The following is a 16,613-nucleotide window of genomic DNA, read 5'->3' as shown; positions in this document are numbered from 1 at the left end:
TCTGTGCGGGCACACAATTAACGCAGAAGGAAGCCATGCTGGGATGTGGATTGGTTATGCGGCTTGGCCTAAACAAATCAGAAGATTAAGGCAAATCAACCAAAGGGCGGAATGGGATCCACAGAGACTGAGAGACATGTTTGGATTGGCTTTATGGCTGGCTGGGAAACGACACTTCAGGACCCACTTTGAGCTGCAGTTTAGGAACATTAAGGCCATTAAACCTAGGGCAAAGAGACCGATTAACGTTGTGTCTGAGTTCGTCTGAGGCTCATCTCTGGCTCGATTCGAGTGAAGTCTCATGACAAACCAATTTCGATTCAACTTCGGGTTTCCAGTTTCCAGTGCGGTTTCGCGAGACCCGACCCAGAATGACTTGCTTTGTGAGTCATTTTTCGCAATGTATTCTTTATATTTATGAACACCTTTTGTGTGTTCTCTCTCTCTCTCTCTCTCTCACTCTATCTCTTTCGCCCTGCTCTGATTTCCGTTCTACTCAAGAAATTCTCGTCTTTATCGCTGTGTCCTCAGTCTCTGTCATTTATGGCTGTTTAAAAAGTGTTAGTTATCAGTTTTGTCAACCCCTTGACGGTTTTTGGTTGCCAAAAGTGGTTTTCTCGTTCTCGTTGTTAGAATTCCGATTTCGATGCCGAAATACTTGACAATTTGAGTCATAAAAGCCCCTCACGAGAATCGACTCGGTGCGATTCGGGTCGCGGATCTCGGATCTCGGATCGATTTGAACATCGAAAAATAAATCGTGTGCGCTTATTGAAATGCAAACAGTTGGAGAGCAACAGAAGCTACATGACATGCCCCGACTCGTCCCATCCCGTCCCGCCCCGTCCCGTCCCGTCGGAGGCACTGCATATTTGCATAAGAATTAGAAAAGAAAACCCGCAGCGTGTTGGGGTGGGGGTTCCAGTGCGCGGAGCAGCAGCAATCTTGTTCGGCATGGGGCGGCCATATATGTACTTGTGTCTGTGGAGTCGTCGCAGTGGGGCATACCAAAAATAACTTCGATGGTGTGTGTACAGCGTACACCTTCAAGACAACAGCACAGCCCCAGCAGCCCCTCGCACACACGAGAAGCTTCAGACGGGCCCAGCGGCAGCAGCAGCAACAACACAAATGGCAACATTAGCGCAAATTTCAACGGGGCACAATTTGAATTTGAATTTGAATTTTGTTTCTGTGCGATAGGATGGATGGAGAGAGGGAGGAGGGCGGCTCGACACTTTGAGGGGAAAACACGTTTTCTGTATGTGTTTATTTTGTTTTGGATTTTTGGGCATTTTAATATATAGAAAAGATCTTCAAAAACTAGATTCAGAGTCGAGTCTTGAGATACCCTTAAAGATCCATCAGAAAGAGAATCTATTGCGTGAGAGGAGCAAAGGTCAAGAGATAAGACTATTGTGACTGCACTGCAATCGAAATACGAAGTAATGGGAGCAGCCAGCGTTCTTCTCTGACATTCGTGAGTACATATTAATGATTTTATATCCGATCTGATCTACTTCTTTCTTTACACTGCAGACATATCCTCAAACTTCATAATACCCCCTGCAAGGGTATATAGGCAGACATAAACGAATAATTCCCAGATCTCTGGCCTGGCCAATGACTTCGAAAAACATGTGTTGATTAACATAAATGATTTCTGAACGCCGCGCCGATCCGATCCGATCCGATCCGATCCAACCCGTGGAGCCAGAGCAGAGCCTGTTCGAGCCAGAGCGCTGCGCTCTTCTCTTCTGCCATTTGTAAAATGTAAAAGCATTTTTGGAAATCTTTATTGCTGTTTGGGTGTCAAAAGCGTTCGTTCGCTCGTCCGTTCGCGGCGACTGACATCAGCAGATGGCAAATATTTATTAACTTAATTGGCATATTTGTTCAGATATTGGCCATCCCCAGCCCAACCCAACCGAATCCCCCTTTGTCTGCTGCCAAAGCTTTCATTGAGTTAATTAAGAAATCGTCTACATACCTTTTTGGTTGCAATTTTCATGCAAAAATGTCCGACTCCAAAAACCTGGCAGAGACGACGACGACTGCAAAGAGAAAGCCAAAAACAAAAACAAAAAGGTCGCTTAGTTTATTTGTCAACTAATCAATGGATGGGATGGGATGGGATGGCATGGGATGCGATGGACTATGCTTTGGGGATTAGCTGTTTTGTTGTCACACTAAAAGTATTGGCACGCACTACGCCAAATGCTAATTTCGAGTCGGGTTGTATCTTTTGCATGATAAATGTGTTGACTAAATGCATAAATTTTGTGTTGAGCAAAGCCCCTGCTTAAAGCAGGTAGTATACTCGTATATGGACAGATCCGACCAGTTTCGTTTGCTTCGAAAACAACCTCAAATCGATAATGCAATGCGGCATAAATTAGCGGGTGATGAGCCGCCGGAGAACCCCAACGTTCAGGAAGTACAAGGCCAGGACAGCTCCAAAGATGACAGCCGCCCCTCCCTCCCCGATGGGATGGATGATTGCAAAATGTCTCATATAACTTGCAGAACAGCTTGCACAATTTTCTTTTCGACAATGTTTTCCTTAGCATACCCGTTGCTCTTTGGGGTATGTTGGATCGCCGATATCCATCTATCTATCCTTCCTTTCTTGTTTTTGCAATTCAATCAGCTGACATTGTGCTCGGAGTATGCTCTGCTCCGGGCCTGGAAGCAGCCAACGGAACCAGACGTCATTTGGAATACAAATCGCCTGATGTGGCACATCAGGTTTCGCCATGGCCGTCACTCAAAACCAGTAGAATTTCTAAACTGGTTGAGCGACACAAAAGGCCAAGCAGCAGCAGCCACTAAACAATGCATCGGGGCATTGTGTAGTGTACTAAATGTATAACGAATTCCGGTAGGTGCGGAATGGAGTAGTTTTTACTTTCAAATGGCTGGCATATCTCGCACCCAGCACCCCGGCACCCCAGCACCCCGGCACCCCAGCACCCCGGGACCCCAGCACCCCGGCACCCCAGCACCCCAGCACCCCGGCACCCCTCCTGTCTGTCAGCTTTGGCTAATTTGCGTGTGTTAATTGAGACTAAATGGCAGGCCGGCAATTGCCGCAGCAGACGGCGGCCCTAGTGCTTTGATTAATTATGGACAGGCCGTCATAATTTACAATGCATTGCCCTGGAAGCCTGGACAGACATCTCTGGCTGTTAATTTGCTGCAATGGTTGCAAGTGTTGCATGCAAGAATCCAATAAAAACAGTGCCCGAGATGGCTGGGAGAAATGTTACACAATATGTTTAGGTCGCGCCGCCTCTGAAAATGAAAGCCATTCGAGAGAGTGTTGTGATAACCCAAATTGGGGGCCAGCCACAGCCACTCGAATAGTTGACAAATCATCGGAAGATTTACTTTTCAAGAATTAATCCGCAAATAAATGCAGACTCATGGCCTAATCAAAAGTAAGAGTAAAGAAATGGCCAGCGCAGCAGCAGACTCCTCAATCAACAATGAAAATATAAGACAAGACTCCTTGTGGGCCGCATTAACCCATATTTTCTGTTTTGGCCAAAGCCAAAAGATGAACTCCACTCGGACCCACAACCCACAGCCCAGAGCCCCCAGAGCCCCCAGAGCTCCCAGAGCCCCCAGAGCACCCAGAGCTCGTCTGAAGTGGAGTGCTTGCGTGCCTAGAGCTTATTGATCAGAGCCACGTGATCTCCGAGTGGATTGGAGTGGAGTGGATCGGATCGGATTGGAGTTGCCTCAGAAGCAAACGGCAGTTGCAACTACTGACACACCTTTTGCCGCCAACAGGCAACCGCTTGCAACAGCTAGCAACCGGCAACAATAATGAGCAACTGCCAAAAGGGAGATAAGACGACCAACTGCCTGAATGGCAGACTGCATGACTACATAACTGACTGACTGTCTGTCTGTGTGGGAGCCACCGACACCTGCATTTTCCATTTTCCATTTTCCCAAGTTGATACAAAAATTTGAAAGCCTGCCAATCAGCTTGGCAAAACAATGAACAGCCACCACAGTCCCAGCAATCCCAGCAGTGCCAGCAATCCCAGCAGGCGACTGCCAAAATATTGTGTGCACACGATTTCGTTATGCATTTCAAATGCAAATTGGTTTCGAAAGGTAATTGATCCCCGGGCCCAGTGCCAGTGCCAGTGCCAGTCAATGACAGAATCGTTCTCTGACTTTCAAATGCAGGGCAGGAAATACAAATCTCCGTCACAAACCAAAAATAAAAGATTTGTAAACCGATTTCTCGTATGCTGGCCACGAATCTCGAACTCCAAACCGAATCCGAATCGAAATTAAATAAACTCCGCACGCTCTGTGGCACATTTATAACTTTGAACTTGACAGCCAGCCCCCTCTTGCTCCGACTAGAGCAGAGACTACGATCCATATACGATCCATGCATAAAAGGCACATATATCTGGTGGGTTCCATCTGGTTCCCTCTCTTTGATATGACAGCGTTAATTGAATTTCAGTTTCATTTGCATATTTATCAAGAGAGAAAACTCCACACGGCTCTGCTCTAAAAATAGAGCCAAAGAACGCGAAGGTTCATAGGCCCCGCCGTTGATAATCGGGGGAATGGGCTGAATGGATCATTACGCATCGTACGCATGGCAGCGTTACAAATTAACCCAGTTATTTATGATTATTTCGCTTTTAAATTTGGGTATTAAAAATGATTTAAATGCAATAACAATTTCTGTGCTGTGCTCTCCGAAGCGGTGCGATGCAATGCGATGCGATCCCAGGCGCTGCATCTGCCACCCCAGAGATCTTTGTAAATTGCATAATCATCCAGCTGGTCCACGGCTCTGATGGTTCTCTGATCTAACACTCGCTCTGCAAAACATGTTTTAGACTGTGTTGTGCTGCTCTCATTTCTTCCCCCTGTTTGGTAATTGCTTAGGCCAATTGCAATTTGCAATTGTGTGGCTCTGGCTCTGGCTCCAGCTCTAGACTCCTTCTCTGACTCTGTTTCTGGCTCAAAGAGATGCCTTAGTTTGATAATGGCCATGCAATTATAACGGTTGTGGTGTCACTGCAAGAACGAAAGAGGAGGGTACGAGGGGGGATACCAGGGGGGTATTCAGGCGCTAAAGATGATTCGCGTTAGCCAAAAACAAAGGGCAACAAACTGTAACTGCAACTGTGTCAAAAGTGACTCACTTTATGACGATGATAATGATGATCATTCCGTTTACCCATAAAGGACCAGCAGTCACGTGCCACCTCTCAGAGCCGTAGCCGTCTTCCCAGCTGTTTAAGCCCTGAAGCTCTGAAGACCTACTGGTTTTTAGCATTGCAGGTAAGCCGAGTTCTACCTTTTGCTTGCCTCTAACTATAAAAGATCGACCTCAGTCTTGATCTTGCGCAGAATTTGGAGCTTCTTTAGCTCTTGGCAGTCTCTATATCGCAGCAGCCGAGCCTCAGTTGGTTGTCTTTAGCTCTCCTCGAGCTATTGTCTCGCAGCGCAAAAACTGGTTAAAAATTCACTTTTCGGAAACACCACAGCACACATAAGCGTTAGGAAATTAGCAAAAACAAAGTGTTATGTGCGACAACTGAAAGAGCGACAATTAGGCGCATTTTGCTTGTCTTTTTTGTCCACTACACTCAGCTGTCGCCTGCACTGCACTGCATTGCAATCCCCCCGAAAATTTAACAAAAAAAAACCAACGAAAAATTGTGCAATAACAATTTGCGCTGCACACACAAAAATGTGCGCCTTGGCCTGGCCAAAAAGCAAAAAGTAAAAGACCAAAAACCAAAAACCGATACTCGGACAAGTTGCGTGGCAGCTTTTGTCGAATGCATTCGATGCAGTCAAAGCATTCGATGGTGGTGCGGTGGTTGTGTGGTTGGGTGGGTGGTTGTGTGGTGCTGTTGCTGTTGCTGGTGTCTGTCCGGCAATCGAAAACTGTTTCACACAGTTCATTAAGAGAGGCAAATAAATAAATAAATAAACTTTAATTCGTGTGCAATCGATGATAGAAATTGTCAATGCAGGCCATACCATAAATGGACAAACGCAATGACAGCCGCCACTGCGAGGGGCAGAGTGCGGATTGGGGAGAGCGGAGAGCGGAGTGCGGAGGAGGAGTAGTGCTCTGGAAAGAGGGGCCTGTTAATAGCTTCTCTAAGCCTAATGAAGGTTAATGGACAGCTAACAACAAGAAAATCCAGTGGAAAATTGTCAAAAATATTGAAAGGGGGAATGAGATGGGATGGGATGAGATAGGGGTGTATTATGGCAGTAAATCATGCAAAATGTACAGTTAATAAAACGATCGAATTTCATTCATTCGGAAACCCAAAACGCACGGCGAACGGCATAGGCTGGGCTGGGTCTGCTATACCCTTCCTGAGGCTATCAAGATTTCGACCAGCTGTTTGCATCTCCAACCCTCATGCTGCTTACTTCTGAAGATATTCCCACAAAAAAGTTAACAACAAATTTCTCCCCTATTTACATTAGTTTTCTTCGCTTTTCTTGGGTTTCCTTTTGGGTTTGTGCTTTTTCTTCTCCTCGTGGCAGAGCTGAAACCACGCGGAAAATGTGCGACTGGCGACAACTGCATGCCACTGAAAGGCTGCTGCCTGTCTGCCACAAAACAGAGGCACAGCCACAGCCACAGCCACAGCCAGAGACAGAGACTGAGGCAAGATGATGATCGCTGTGGCGCATGCGTGGTGCTGTATCGGTGGCTCAGTTCAGTTCGCAGAGTCTTGTGGCACACAGAGAGCTGGCATTGTTGATTGGTAGCCGGTTAGATGGCGACGTTAATTTCACTTTAACAAACATTTCGCTTGTCTCTCACTCGTCCGCCCGCCCTGCCCACTCCTCACCCCTCCCTCCTCCTCCTCGTGCTCTTCGTCCGGGACAGACCGCAGTGCAGCGGCGAAGACCACGACAACTTTTGCGGCTTGCGAGCCGATTCCGATTCCTCCGATGTCTGTGACAGATCATATAGAAATGTGTTGCATTTTTAATCAAAACGATCGATCAAACGGTAGTTTTATGTTTGCGTTTTTCCCCCTCCTGGCAGCAGCCCCTGCAGATGGGTGGAACACCAGACAGCAGACGGCAGACGGCAGGCAGCGTTATAGACACACGCACACATGGCGCTCCCCTTCTGCTCTTTCGTTTGTTTGTCTAAACCGGGGACGGGACTGTCTGTCTGTCTGTCAGTCGGATCCGATCCGATCCGATCCCCCTCGTTGCCCGCTCCATGATTTGTCTGTCTGTGCGAATGCCGCAGTTGACATCCGATACTCTGCATTAATAACGGTTCGAATGCTGCGTCTGTATTTGTTCGGCTCGAAATGCATTTTGATCGATCGCTGTTGAAAATATAATTTGGTCGGTCGGGTCTTTTAAGGAAATGCCCAAAAAGAAGCAAACAGTCTCAATTACATATAATCGCTGAGCAGGGAGCAAGGGCTGTCTACAGCTGCTGATATCATGGCTCATTCCTGGCCTAAGCCTTAACCCCTAACCTTTGACAGAAGCCCCCTAATATACATACGACGACCCGTGGGACAACCTTGAGACTATAAACAATCAAAAAGCCATTAACGCCTGCCCCAAAACCTTTTACGAAGGCAGAGAACCTTCCTTCATTGAGTGTTGTTGGTTTGTACGAGTACAAGTATTTACCAACATCATTACGATGAGGCTGCACATTTTCTCAAGAACCAAAACATAATGAAACAATGCAGGAATCCCCTATGCATGCACTGGATGCAGATGTAAAACTGTGATCCTCCTCCACCCACCATCGCGCAGCATCCGAAAGATACTCCCCGGATTCCGAGACAAATAGAGAAACAAAAACGTTCGTATCTTTACATTTCTAAGAAGCATTTAATGCCCTCACAGGCGGCAGGGGCGCATTGCGTGTTGTGCCGATGCCGAATGCTGGGAGCCTTCACTTCACGTAATTTCAGCTTTGTTGTGCCACAATTTCCAGCCTTTGAATCTGCTTTGGTCTGCCCCTGCCTCTGCCACAAGCACAAGTGTGACTATTAAATTGGCGGCGGTAATTTTCTTTCTGTTGTAAGTCCAAATGCACGCAAAAGCCAAGCCGCCGACAACGCCATGGCCCGAAGCCAGACTGGGGCTTGGTCTCGGGTCTGGGGTCTGGGGTCTGGGCTCTGGACCACACAGCAAAGTCTGGGACTGCGACTGCGACTGCGACTAAGACAGAGGCGCATTGCGTTTGCGTTTGTTTGCCTTTACTGAAATTAACTCTCTTGTGTGTGTGTGCGTGTGTGTGTGTGGCATTATGCAATGGTTGCCCCGCGGCACATATGAAAAGCGAGTCTGAGAGCGCCCCCGAGAGGGTCTCGATTCTCGATTCAATTGAATTTTATGACGAATTTTATAGGCCACCCAGAGTTTTATTTGTGGATTGACTGTGCAATTAAAAAAGTCATCTGGCAAAGCCAAAGCCAAATCCAGGGACTAGTTTCAATCAGAGAGTATCTTCTGCTGGAGAGTATCTTTGTATCTTCGACATCGCAGGCAATCTGATTAGCGACCTACGCGCTACAGTTTTGAGAATTATGCGGCATTCTGGACTGACAAGGAGACTGCCTGGGGGCTGGCTGGCCCGGCAGCTGTCAGGCATTGCCCACACGCCTGGGTGCACATGTAAGGCAGCTTTGGCGACTGTCAGAACGGTTTAAGGAGGCTGCCAGGCCGCTGCCAGCCAGTGACAAATCAATAGCCAGGAACGTAGGTTGAGGCACAGGCACAGGCACAGGCTCAGGAGCAGGCTGGATGGAGTCTTAGTTCCAGGCTCTGGACTCCGCAGAGTCCAAGTGTAGGCATTAAATATGCTGCTGACACTTTTAAATCTGTCACATGGTCCATGGCCAGCAATCAGCTATAAAGCATATCGCCCTGGCATATCGCTGCCTGTTGAAGATTGCGACATGATCGAGAATCTCTGGAGCTCTGGAGCTCTGGAGCGTGGGCTTTGCTTTGCAGCTAATTAAACGGCTTTGCTGTCACTCGGAAAACAAGAAAAAAAACACAAGATAGAGGAAAAATATGAGAAAACGCGCAAGCGAGCGTTTTGTAATATTCCAAGTTTTGATGGGTTCAAAAAACCCGAACATAAAAGCTAAAGACCTCAAAGGCGGAGCGACCGCCGCTCAAATGAAAATCATAGGAAAATATCATCGTTTTTGTGGGGCCGGAGCGGCAGCTACAAACGAAACTTCCAGCTACCATAATAGGCGAAAAGGTCAAGGACTTTAGCAGAAAGAACAGAAGCGGACAGAAGCGGAAATGGGTCAGGCATTAGATCATTAGATCCAAGGTTTCCTACGATCGTAAAAGAGCGCTTGAAATGGCGGTTCGCCGGATAATGACATCCGACGAGGCTGACATAAAAACTCTACTCTGATTGGAACAGCTTGGACCAGCCAACATAATTTGTTTGATTGTCAATTCGATTCTCTAGTCGATGGATGGTATGGTCTCTGGTCACTGGTCACTGGTCTCCGCTCTATGGTTTGGAGGCATTTGATTTACATTTCCGTAGCATTTTGTTTTTGCTTTTGCTTTGAATTGAGAATTCATTTGAGTGCTGCTGCTGCTGCTGGCTTTGACTCTGAATGCCAAATCTAATTTATTCCAAGCTTGGGCCTCCGCCCCAGCCACAGCCTCAGTCATTGCCAATGCCAATGGCTTTTGCGCTGCGAATGCAAATTTGACTTCTGGACGATGCCAGGACGCTGCCTGCCAGTCACATCCAGACATCCATCTGTGGGGAGGCACAAGCCAAAAAGTGCTGCTGCACAGAGAACACCACTCGCTCCAGCTCCAGCTCCAGCTCCAGCTGCAGATGCAGATGCAGCCTCATGGGGACAAAACAGCAAAATGCAACCAACGATAGACGTTCGGGCCTGAGATACATTCATTGTTGGAGGATGTGATCTCATCGTAAATTACAAATTACACAAAGTCACGATATCAATTTCAGATGTACCCGATCCGATGTGTTTTTTTGTCGCTGTTTGCTGTTATAATTAAATTGTTGTTGCTTGGCTCGTCTTTTTTCGCGCCACGCTCGCAGCACAAAAAAGAAATGTTCAAAGCAGAAACACACACAAAACACAAAACTTGGCATGGAAATTGATTAATGTATTTAAATTGATTGAGCCAGACGGAGAGGAGGAAGAACTAGAGGAGAGACAGTAAAGAAAAAAGCCCCAACTAATTGTGGAAGAATTTGTTTTTGGTCGAAAAAGCCGACAACAAATTTACATAAATAAACAGGCAGGGTCAAACACCTACACCTACAGAAGAAAACACAGATTGACTTTGGACCTTCATTAGAGGAGCAGAACAGAATGGAGTGGAGGGAAATGCCCTATATCGCCATGCCCCATGCCCCATGCCCCATCCACATCCCCAATCTGGGGCTGGCTGGCGAAAGGTGACGTCGCTGTGACCCATATGCGGTGAAAGCCTCTTTAATCAGGCAGCGGATCGGTGGGGATTTTGCCTTGATTTTTCAATGGAAAACCGCCGCAAAGTGCTTGGTCATGGCATCTACACACATCTACATCTACGGATATGTACGTATGTAAGACCTGCCCCGAAATGCCCCGCTATTAACTAACTGTGCCCCATTTCTAAGACAAACACACAGACACACGCCTCCACGCCCCCACACATGCAGGGGATGTGGAGGAATTTTAATTGGAATTTCATTTGATTGAGAAACCAAATCTGATCTGCTTACAGGTGTGTGGTGTGTGCTTCTGCCTTTTATCTGTGTCTCAATTCTGAAGAAGATATCAGTCCCTCTATCAGTCTTTTATCTGTGATATCTGGCTTCGCTTAAAGACTTTGATCCACATCAAGGAAAACAGTCAATGAATCGCCTGTCGATCAACTTCCGCGTTTGTCTGACTGAGTGAATGACTGATGACTGATCTTTAAGGGTATTGACGATTGCAAATGCATTGCCAAATATTATTGTGATGGAAATACTATTCATCGGATGCTCAAATATTGCTGCCCCAACCCGGGCTTAATTAATAAAACAAATACAAATATTAGGTTATTTGCGGTGGTGCATAAAGCGCTTGGCGGTGGAGCTCTCTGGCTCTCGCGAGCTTATGCAATTCGAGTGCACAGAGCCACAGAGCCACAGGCCATAGCCATAGCCATAGCCATAGCCGCACGAGTTGCCATAAATTTACACATTGTCATGTGCGCAGGTCTTTTGTTGGCCATATCGTGCGAGTACGAGTGTATAGCTTTTTTTTGTTTTTTTGCAGCATGTTTTTCTTGTTTTGCCTTTTTATCTGCTGTGCTGTCTGCTGTTGCAGTTTTCTAACAAATTCTGCCAGCAAATTCGTAAAATATTTGCATGCACAAGTGTTTCTTTTTTCTTTCTTTCTTTTTCTTTTTTGGCATATCCATGGCAGACCAGACCCAGATGTAGGTGGGAACCAGCGAAAAATCTGCTTGCCTGTTATGTCACCTGGCAGGCAGGCGGACTGGACGGACAATGGGAGTTGCCGCTGACATGTTGCGGACACTTGTTGCACTGCACGGCGCGATGTAATTGGAGCCACCGCCTCGCCAGATGGGGCACACACAGCTGAGAGCAGCTCCCTCTGGGGGCTGCAGTATGCGACCTTCAGCATTTTGTAACTATGATAATTTACGTGGCATTATCTGAGCATCCGATCTCTGGCCGATCCTGGCCACAGACAAGGTCAACCGCATGGCATATAAAAGCGCTGCTTGTGGATCGTTTTTATGTGCATTACAAATCAATATAAATCGAAGAGTTATAAAAAGCTGAGCAGACCATAAATAAAGCAGGCACAGGCCCAGGCCCAGGCCCAGGCGCACAATTAAATGTCTCACAGATGCCACAGTCTCCAACAGCCCAGCCGCCACAACTGGAAAACTGGAATCGGTTCGGGTGAATGGCTGCTGCTTTGCCTGATGGAGCACGGGGCGGTTGGGGCTGGTGCAGGGGCTGGTGGTGCTGCTGTGGGCCAACGCATTGATAACCAACGCTGCTGCTGCCAGCAATCGCAGAGCAGAGATGTGTGCCGGCCTAGCACATAAATCTCTTTTCACACCCAGAGAGGCAGAGAGCCAGAGACGACCGGGCGATGGCCTTTGTATCTGTGCAAAGTGCATGTACGAGTGGTTTTGAAATTTGAGCTACGCATGCGCCGACGTCTGCCCCCCACCCCTTCTCGGAGCTAATTACTAGACCAAACCTGAGGCTGGGCCAAACAGTTCTGGACAAAAAAGCTGGTGTTGCCGCTGCTGCGGCTGGTGCGGCTGCCGCTGCCACGTTGTGTGATTATCGCCAGTCATAATTTACGAAAAAGCTGTCTCAGTCGCAGTCTCCGGTGCTAGTCCCAGCCATACGTAAGATTCAGTCACTTTCAAGTTTTCGTTTTTAATTGGCAAAAACGAAGCGAAGCGAAGCGGCATGATATCATATTGTGCGAGTATACGTATACTAGAAGCAGTAATCATTTATTTTTAGCCAAATTGACAGGTGACAAGCTTGGCGGAGTCAAATGGCACACAGGCCCGATAAAAATGGCTAATTAAAGAGGCAGCCGAAGCCAAAGACGAAGCGGGAGCGCGAGCGGGCGATAAGCTCTCGCTGGAGATAGATATGGGGCTGCTGGCGGCTTATCAATCTCGGCTCATTTGTCGCGTGGTGTGAATGATTGCCCCTTCAAGGTTCAAGGTTCAAACGGCAGTAAACAGTATTCCGCACTCCGCAATCGGTGCCAATGAACATTTAATGCCCGAAGGCATTGCAAACCGGAAGGAAACGACGGAATCTGAAGCAATAAATATTTGTTTTATTTGCTGGTATATTTCCCAGCACGTTTCCATTATCAATTTCACTTTTCATTCATCCTCACCCAGAAGAATATCTGCCAACTCACTTTTGAAATAGATTTCTTCTGCACAACACTGCGTATGATTGACGTGCGCACACCCAAGGCAGGCGCACGCATGCCTATGCCTTGGACATAGAGAAATTCATGAAATAGACTATGAAATTCACCTTAAAAAAGCAACGTGGAAAAACGCCTGGAATCTGTAATGAAACAGCAACCACAACAACAACAACAACGACAACCAAAAATGAATTGTAATTTCAATGTGTTTTATGTACGGCTCGATGGGTCGGAGCGGTCCGGTGATTGCGTACCTCGAAAAATGTTTACAACATTTGCTATTTTTGTTCGAAGAAAACAACAAAGCAAAACAACAACAACGGCATGCCCCCAGAGTGCATACACGGCGAATGCGCAATCTCGGAGCGGCTTTTCCCTCGCTTTGCGCCCGTTTTTGTTGTTGTTGTTTTTGTATTTGAAAACGCATCGTGTCGTATGGCAATCAACGCGCACAGCTGGAAGCTTCTAAGTTTGTTTTAACAATAACAACAACAACAAAAACAACAACGGCAGCAACCCCAGCGGCATCTTGAAATGGGCAAAAAATAAAAAATTATTTTCCATTTTTTCGACCAGATTTTTTTTTTAGTTTTTGTTTTTGGGCAAGTCCACTACCAGTTGTTTTCGCTGTTGTTAACATTAACGAGTTGCCTGAAAAAAGTGCGCTAACAAAAACACTAATTTCAACTGGAAAAATGAACAAATATTCATATATTTTTCAGTGAGAAACAGTCACAGGGGAAACTCTAGAGACTTACTTCTAAATGCATTCAGCGAGAATGCCAATACCCAGAGAGATCGAGCTCTGAGAATCGAATATACATAAGAGAGTGGACTACACTTAATTTAAAGTGTTTTATATGTATTCAAATATATTTTTTAATCAAAGTGAATTCTATTTAATTTCCCTATAAGTTTGAAAACAGAATATTTAACTGGAATATGGGTGTCTTTCTTTTTACCATGCCTTCTCTCTCTCAGTGTACATACTATGGGTATTCCTATCTAATTCCAACAATAACCTTCACTACTTTTTTGAGTTTTCTTATATCAAATGTCTCCCACGCCAATAAAACTCTTGTATTTCTTCTGATCGTGCTCTGCAAAGAGTAAAAAAAGATCTGCTCTTATAAAATGGCTGTGTAGTGAGCAACAGATTGAATGACAGGTCACACAGGGTCAGCCACAGCGCTGATAAGACGCTCTCTTTCAAGCTTTTGCTTATCAGGAATCCGAAGCTTCGTCGTCGCTTTAGTAGCCTCCCTGCCATCTGGCACTTAAGAAGCTTAACAAACCACAAGATGCGTTTAATTCAGGCACTGGCCACACTTCTGCTGCTTGCCTCCACACTGTGTAAGTTTTTAGGCCAAAGACCATTCAAACCCCACCTAAGTCCCCCTTTTCTACAGCTCAATTTGATGATCTGCCAGCCAGTGTTAGAGTACAGTTGAGTCCCCGTTTGCTGTATAGAAGGAAGAGTGGCATCCAGACTGATGACACAGACCCTGTCGGTAGTGTTCGGGTTTTGCTGGAGAAAATGGAGCTGGATCATCTGAATTTCGAGGTTGTTCAGGCCATTGAGATACCCACATATGGGCTGCTCTTTGAAATGCAATCATATGATCAGGCAATTGAGATTGCCACGACCTGGAAGAGAATATTAAGGCACAACTCCGAGTACGGCGTGGTAGATACTTGCCCCAGAGGAGACAGTGCCTGTGTGGGCCCAGATTTTGAGCTGCAGCAAACCGAAAGGGATTTCTTTGTGGGACCTAGTAGAACGTCGACTAATTTTGTGGGCCCCACCTTCAGAAGGGGCGACTAATGGGGGAATAGTGGAAAATTTGTTTTCGATGAAAGTTTGGTTATCTTATCGCTAATAAAAGCACCGATTACTTGCATTCATTCATGGAATTCCATATGTTCGCTTTTTCTATGGAAAGTTTTGTTATCGGCTGCATTGGTATGGTATTTCCTCCCGAAGATACGCGCGTCATCGAGTGCCTTGAAACCCTATGCGATGGCATTCCATTCGCCCACATTTTGCGGACGAACACTCTCTGTGGCACAGTTCGCAAAGCGTAATCCAACACTCCAACACTCAGTTCAGTTCAGTTTATGAGTAATACAATGCAGCAGCAACCTTGACTTAATTTGCGGCGTCTCTTCTTACTTTGAAAGTTGCAACGGAAACAGAATTCACACGCCGGGCCCCCAGAGGCACACAGACACAAAGACAACCCATTTCCAGCGGCGCTTCGGCTCTTTCCATTCAATGTCAAACCGAAGCTGAACTTTGGGGCTTAGAGAGAAAGAGAGGCTTAGAAATCCAATCACACTGGCCCAATCCCACCATAAATCACTAACGACACCCCAACTTTATCTGTCTGTTTAAACAGCCATAAATTCTTAACACGAAAACAAGCCACAAAAACTAAAAGGTTCTAACACCTTTCCTTGCCTTTCCATTCCTTCCTTTGCTTTGCTCCATGGAGGCTGCATAAATTTATGCGATCGCCCGAGAGACGACGCTCTTTGATATCAAATTATTTGCGCCGCCACATGAGTTATGGCTGAGTCCATATCCGCCGCCGCGGTGGCAGCCCAAATTGGCTTAAAGGCGGGGGCTCTAAGCCGAGACGAGACCTACTCCATATATATAATTTTGTTGCTGGCTTCCTGTTTGAAGTTGAATTAAACTTAAGGTCCACTTCATCCTTGAACCAACTCCATTTTGAAAGCTTACGTAAAAGTGTGTGTTTCGTAATGTGCCTAACAAATTATAATAATTACAATCATAAATAAGAAGAAACAATGGCAGTCAAAATGGGTATTACCATCTGAAAGACTGACCGAATTGGACTGGGTCTGGGATTGGGATTGAATGGATTTTCGGCTTAGCTGCCGCAGCCGCCGATAATCAAAATCGAAATTGAATCAATAATACACGAGCGGCGATAGCTGTCAGCCAAAGCACAACATAATTTTGAGTTATTGGACTGGGAAAATGGCTCATAATGTGCCACTAATGTGCCACGCGAGTGAGTGAATGCTTGATATTGCGTATACGCAGAGTGCGTTTTCTATCAAAAAGAAATTCGATTGCTGGCTGCTGCCTACTGGCTGGCTGCTACTTTCGTATGCCGAAGCGCGCGCTTGTCAAATAAAATGCCGGGTTTATGAGACAGTTTAGCGATTAAAAAAACGGAGGGGAAAAATACTCAAAAATCCATTGAATACTGCGCTTCGAAGCGGCCAGCGGAAAGAGATTAGAAACTGTCGCTCGATTCGAGGAAAATTATATTTAAATGTAAATTAAGCGCAGCTGAAATTACTAAATATAAGTTATTTTAGTGTTTTAAGTAGTGAAAGTGTGCCGACGCTCTGCCCATGGGAAAACAGGCACGAAATGGGAAACCCATTCGAAGTGGGTGCGAACTGGAAGTAGAGCTCTGGACTGTGGACTGAGGACTGAGGACTGAGGAGGGTTAGCCGATAGCTTCTTCTGCCCGGATGTGGGTGTGTCTCCAGCCATCTATCAGCACCACCCCTGTAACACAGTCTCTCATTGGGTAATATATGCAGGTATCGGCAGCAGCCACACGACAGGGCGAGGATTGAACTAGG

The 16,613-nt window shown here is 46.3% G+C and overlaps 2 protein-coding genes across 2 annotated transcripts in view; one reads left to right on the top strand and one right to left on the bottom strand.

Moving 5' to 3' along the window:
• The window catches only part of LOC6587323 (rho GTPase-activating protein 7), a 91,456-nt gene that overhangs the window by 60,211 nt on the left and 14,632 nt on the right, over window positions 1-16,613 (bottom strand). Inside the window, exon 2 of the mRNA XM_026995431.1 lies at window positions 1,991-2,054. The gene's annotated coding sequence lies outside the window, so the exon portion shown is untranslated. The remainder of the gene's footprint in view (window positions 1-1,990; window positions 2,055-16,613) is intronic.
• Window positions 14,228-14,900, top strand: LOC6588561. Its single transcript, XM_002013190.2, has 2 exons — window positions 14,228-14,339; window positions 14,396-14,900. The coding sequence occupies exons 1-2, from the start codon at window positions 14,288-14,290 to the stop codon at window positions 14,809-14,811; spliced, it is 468 nt and encodes a 155-aa protein (XP_002013226.1). The 5' UTR covers window positions 14,228-14,287; the 3' UTR covers window positions 14,812-14,900.

The sequence above is a fragment of the Drosophila persimilis genome, unplaced genomic scaffold, assembly GCF_003286085.1.
Source record: "Drosophila persimilis strain 14011-0111.01,24,50 unplaced genomic scaffold, DperRS2 tig00000000-arrow-pilon, whole genome shotgun sequence".
Classification (NCBI taxonomy): domain Eukaryota; kingdom Metazoa; phylum Arthropoda; class Insecta; order Diptera; family Drosophilidae; genus Drosophila; species Drosophila persimilis.
Note: the sequence above shows the minus strand (reverse complement) of the source record. Positions and strands in the feature narration are given on the sequence as shown.